General features: G+C 41.8%; 1 protein-coding gene across 2 annotated transcripts in view; it reads left to right on the forward strand.

Moving 5' to 3' along the window:
* Positions 1-4856, forward strand: part of LOC133152812 (semaphorin-4B-like) — a 36422-nt gene extending 31566 nt beyond the window's left edge. For both annotated transcript variants that reach the window (XM_061276716.1, XM_061276714.1), the window contains exon 15: positions 192-4856. In XM_061276716.1, the coding sequence (XP_061132700.1) occupies positions 192-964 (773 nt within the window). In that variant the 3' untranslated portion in view covers positions 965-4856. The remainder of the gene's footprint in view (positions 1-191) is intronic.
* The last annotated feature ends 1144 nt before the right edge of the window (positions 4857-6000 follow it).

Below are 6000 nucleotides of genomic sequence, written 5' to 3' on the forward strand. Positions count from 1 at the left end.
ATTGTACTGCCCCCAGGTGGCCAAGGTGTGCATTCCATAAGGAGCCGCACAATCACAATTTACATTGTATTTCACTCATTCACTGTCAGCCCAGTTGAAATGGATCTTTGCCGTCTATAATTACCATATGGAATTAATAATCATATGGTTAAGTTTACATTTATCGTTGTTTGTGTGCACTTTTGGGACAGGTTGGTCCCGTTGCCAGCTGATTACAATCCCCGCCAACACATTCCGGGTCTTGCCGTGCAAGCTGCGCTCCAACCTGGCAAAGAGGAAGTGGCGCTACAGCACCGGCGCTAGCCAGTCCCTGTACGCCACGGTGGAGGGCAACCTAGTGGTGGTGGCGCAGGCCGACAAAACGGAGACCTACGAGTGCTGGTCGGAGGAGCAGAGCTTCCGCCAGCTGCTGGCCAACTACTGCGTGAGAGCGGAACCCCGGCAGGAGGGCTACACCACGGCGCCAGGCCACTCGCGCACGCCGCACGTGAAGCTAGAGGAGGTCATGATCCTTCCCGGCGAGTCTCGCTCGGAGCAGATCCACACCAAGACCTACTGGAACGAGCTCATTGTGGTGTGCGCTTTGCTGGCGTTCTCCCTCGTGGTCTTCTCCCTGTTTGTCATCTACCGCAACCGCGACCACATGAAGTCCATGCTCAAGCAGGGCGAGTGCGCCAGCATGCAGCAGAAGAAGCCCAGGATAGTCGGCAAGCCCGCAGAGAGCCTGCCGCTCAACGGCAACACCATCCCCGTGTCCACGTCGGACCACAAGGGCTACCAGACGCTCAACGACAACTACATCTGCAGCACGCCCACCCGGGAGTCCTCGCCGGAGAGCAAGAGCTTCTCCGACGCTTCCGACGGGCGACCGCTCAATGTCAAGGAGAGCCACGTGGAGTACTCGCCCACATTACCACGTCCCAGAGTGCGACTCGGCTCGGAGATAAAAGACTCCATCGTGTGAGAGCGGACCACGGCAGCTTTTTATTTTGCTCAGTCGTTTCCTTTGCTTTCAAGCTGCGTGCGGGACGGGAAAAGCAGCTCCGACAGGGTTGAGGACTCGGCAGCTGCTTTCCAATAGTTTTAGTCAATTTCTTCACAGCCACTAATTGCATACACAATGCCTGCAGAGTGGCAATGCAAGACAGAAGACGCTCGCTCAGTATTTATGTCTTCAAGTCCTTAGACGTCCCCCGGCTGCACAATAATCACCAAGTTCAGGTTCAAGGAGGACCAAAAAAAAAAAGCCCTCTGACTAAGACTGTGTGACAATGATGAATCGATGAAGGACAATGAGACTGCATGACATTGTAACAGATCTAAGGAGCGGCGAAAAGGGCACCAAACGCCTCGTACTGCCTGAATGTATGGCTGGAAAAGACAAAAAAAAAAAAAAAAGTCTGGTCTGTTCACACTATGGACCCTCGGACGGCGCACGCCTATACCGAATCGTGCAGGTACTACAAGCATTAAGCGGGGTACATGCATACCGATGACTTTTTTTTTTCCCCCCTTGATCAAAGCCAAGAAAGGCCAGATTTTGGGATGCCACAAAAAGATTATCCTGAGCAACTAGCCTGTGGTGTCTTTTTGTAAAAAGAAATCAAAAAACATAAATCTTTAACCTGATCAATATATACAATTTGACACGATTGTTTATTTTGTGGTCAACACTGAGGCGGGCTAGCCGAACTTTGGAGTAGATTGCCTGGGAGTGATTCCGAACACAGCCTCAATCGTCTTTGAATTTCTTCTTTGTGTTTTTTTCTGGCTAGCTGGATGCACCACGCTGCCTCTCACAGGTCAGTCTTGGAACTGCAACAGATGTGTTGATTAGCACGCCAGCGGTCAAACACACTTTGGAATTTCCTCGTCGCGCGTAAAAGTCGGTATGTGTATACCCCGCTTTACTTAACTGAAAGCCAAGGAGTGAAAAATAAAAATCTTCAGGGTCACACCGAACCATCCCATGCTCTGTGCCAAAAAAAACAAAACTTAACAAACAAAAACAATTAATCGAAATGCAATAGTGCCATTGTGTTGTGATGACCACTTTCTTTGTTTTTAGGATCGCAAAGAGCACACAGAGGCCTTCGCGAAAGGCACTAAAGTATCATTCTGTGTTTGGTGGCGCTTTTACACAGTTGATCACAGACCATTTAAGAAATCTACACTGCTCACTCCTAACTGTCTGTTTCTCTTACTACAATATAATCAACTGTGCAGACCACAAAAAAAAAAAATTCAAAACTAAAATTGAGTCTTTGTTAGCTAGCAGGTAGAGCAATGTAAAACAACAGAGTTGCTATTTCCTGGTCACGTCGCACGTTGTTCTCAGTCACTTGTTGCTAGGCGGGACTCAGGGGCAAAAACATGCCCAATGGAAAATTCCTGTTACTGACGCCTCTATGTGTCCTTTACTCATCACCATTGAGTATTTAGTTTAGGTTAGTAATTCATTTACAATCTATTCCATTTAAAGTAGACTTATTCTTTTCCATATTTGGGATTTTTTTTTTTTTAATTAGCTATACTGTGGAAAGTCTATTGCCACAGTTCAACCACTACTCAGTATTGAATATAAACTATATCATCTGCTGAATTTAGGACAGCGCGGTGAAAAGCACGTGTCTCCAAATAAGGCATTTGTTGTGTGTTTGTTTCAATCTAATTTTTTTTTTTTTTTATGTTTTGGTTTGTGTTCACTCGGGATTTTGTCAGGATTTGTCCGCCCAATGCACATAGCAGAAAACTTGAAGACAAGAAAATCATTTGAAAAACATAACAATAAGGATTATTACATTTATTGATCCACAGTTTAATTGATACTATCGAGTTTAAAATGTGGCACCTGCTGGAATTACTTGTGCAAAATGGCCATTTAGTGGGAAACATAAAATCGAAAGTAACGATATTTTTTTATTTTCTCATGCCAACGTCGTGTTGAGCTGTTGCGCAGCTGTAGCTCAACTTTCCCATAGTTGACGTGACGTTCTCCAAATTTCAAAACCTCCCTTCTCGATAAACAGACCAATTATTTTTTGCCAAACTTTGAAGAATGTAATCGTTTGAGAGGTCAGTGCAGAGATAATCTCAATACCAGCTCCCGGGTTTCATCATCACTCGAGTCCATGTGAAAGCACAAACCAGGTTCTTTGCACAGCATGTCCATTTCCACATTAAAAATGCAACTACTGAGAAAACAGCAAGAAAACAGGGACCATTCTAAACATTCTTTGTATACTCTTGAGACTTAAATGACTTTTCCCAAAGATGGAGGAAGCTTGTCCATAACAATATTACCAACGCAGAGCAATAGGGCACCGCGTCACTGAACCACAAACTAGCAGCATCTATTTCAGCAGAAAACCTTTTAAGAACAAGAATGACCGACATCTGGATCCGCCCCCCCTCCCCCCCCCCACACACACACACATCCAGTTGACAAAGTAATTGCACAGCATAGAGCGCACAAAGTGGTCTGTGTTTATTTTTTTTGCTTTGATTCTATCAACTGTCTGTGCTTAATATTGTGTGCGTGTGTGAATTTTTAAGGGACCTTGTGTAAGACGTGTTGTAGAACTAGAACTGAATTGTTTGCTACCCACAATATTTGCTGCCGCAATAGTCTACTGCTGATGAGTGCACACGCGTTTTGTGGATCAAGCATATTCAAGCAGGAATGGTATCTAGTTATAATAATGTGTGGTTAGCAAAATGGGTGGGAGGTGGTGCCTCAATACCTTAAAAGGTGACACTACACTTTAAAATGTGCCAAAAATGTGTAAAAGGAAATTTAACATGCTGCTAAATCGATTTGGATTATTTCAAGAGTGAGCCTTGCACAAACACAATGTAAGCAAACTGCTAAAATGGATTAAATCTGAAAATTGACACTTTTAACCGGAATGGTTAAAACTCTACAATCACACTGATATGGAAACTTTGACGTGACAGCTTTCGAAAATATATTTTCAAGCTTAATTTCCGTGAGTTGGCCTTCAACCTAAATTTGGTCACCTATAGAGCAAGCCAAGCCAAGCTAGCTGGGTTTGCAATTTTGTCACACTAGGAACTCATGAAATTGTATTAATTAAAGACCCTGGGAACTAGACTACATGATCAAAAAAAGGAGATCCTGCTTTTATATGCTTGACAGCCTCATAAAAGTATAAAATGCCTTCTTTTTTTTTTCCTTCGGCCGTGTGCCGTGTCGTACTGCCCAGCATTTACAATTCACAGTATACACGGGTCACGTTAGCATTGTTCACCGTAACTGCTAACCATAACACTAGGAGCTGCTCAAAATGTTGTTGTTTTTTTGTTTCATTTTTATGCACACACATGCCTTTCTGAAGACACAAACTGACGTACGGTTACCATTTGGCCTTAATTGTCATGCATATTTATTTTATTCATGACGAGCTTTTTGTTTCAGAGCAATTCAAGCTTAATTTTGAGTGGCTCCTCGGTGATGCAACGAATACTGTACTGGACATGAATGTAATGGCCACCTCATTGTCTTTTTTTGTAGGATTTCTTTTTTGTTTTGTTCAAACAGTCCCGTGATATAAAGACCAGCACAATCCAACTAACATTTGATATATATTGGTGTCATTCACTGAGTTGACTGAAAAGCAAAGTAGAAAAATGTGGTCTTGCCTGCATGATTCCCTTCTATTTTTTTTTTTATTATTATTGTTATTATAATTATTTGTCGTGTATATACTTGTGAACTGTATTTTTTTTTGTTATGGAAATGAATTGTGACTGTTGTTTTTGTTATAATGTACATAAAAAGCACTTTATTTTAAAATATTTCAGATAAATGAATAAAATCAATGTTTTTAACAGAATCATTTATGACTACTTTTCATTGTTTGATATGTACGGTTGAAAAAAATCTGTACTAAAAGCGATTTTGAGAGCCACTCGGCGTTGAGAGGATAATTCTACGTCACATGGCGCACAAGCAGACACGCAGCCAAACAAAGAAAAATATAAAAAAGACAGTCATGCGTGGTGATCGGTGATATAAAAATAATAGGGGACATACGTCATTGCGATCCGTGAGACCAAAAAATATACAACTGTGTTTTTCTTTATCTGGCTGCATGTCAGGTGTGAGTAACCTGCGTGTGACGTGTTACCGTTACATGCGTTCTCGACTGCGATTGGCTGACTCTGGGCGACGCTCAAATAGGGACGGAAAACTCGGGAATGGAGGACGATGCCCATGCCTCTTGGTAAACAAACAAGAGAACCGAGACAGCTGTCTCACAACCCCGACAAAATGAAGAGGGATTATTGGGGGAAAAAAAGGTGGAGAAAAGAATGCAGGACAGCGGTGAGTGTGATATGTTACCGTGTCGTGTAACGTCTCTCAACTTAATGTAACATACCTGCTGTGCTCTACCGATTTAACCATGCAAACAAATTGCATTAACATGCTATTGCTCCGAAGACCGAGTAAATAAAGATGTCACGTTTTAGATTTATGCTAAATCCTTTCGAAATGCCAGAATGTATTTTGTCCCGTAGAATATTTGATTTTTAATTGTACTTTATCCAGTTTGTTTCATTTTGAAAAGAGAAACATCAGCATATTTCTTGGCAATTTTATTTTTGATGTTATTTTAAATTGTTTTATATGCTCAAAATGAATCTGTTACATAAAAAATTTCATCACGTTTTAACCTAAAACAATAAAAACTGTAGATATTTCAAAGTTTGTTTTGTACTGCTATCAAGAACATTTGCACACTTTTTGTAAAAACGTGCTTATTTTCATGATCGCCATTACCCGCTATTTGAAAGCCTGTTACATACTATTTGACCGTCTTTGCTTGCTCTAGCTCATTTTAATTAGTTTTTTTTCAATTAATTTTATTGTGCAGCCCGGTATTTTCGACATAAGATCCTGTTATAAGATTAACAACTGTTATCATCACTGGTACCTTTCTCACTTGTCTTTGCTGCCACCTGGCGGTATCACTGCAT

Source organism: Syngnathus typhle, linkage group LG4, assembly GCF_033458585.1.
Source record: "Syngnathus typhle isolate RoL2023-S1 ecotype Sweden linkage group LG4, RoL_Styp_1.0, whole genome shotgun sequence".
NCBI lineage: Eukaryota > Metazoa > Chordata > Actinopteri > Syngnathiformes > Syngnathidae > Syngnathus > Syngnathus typhle.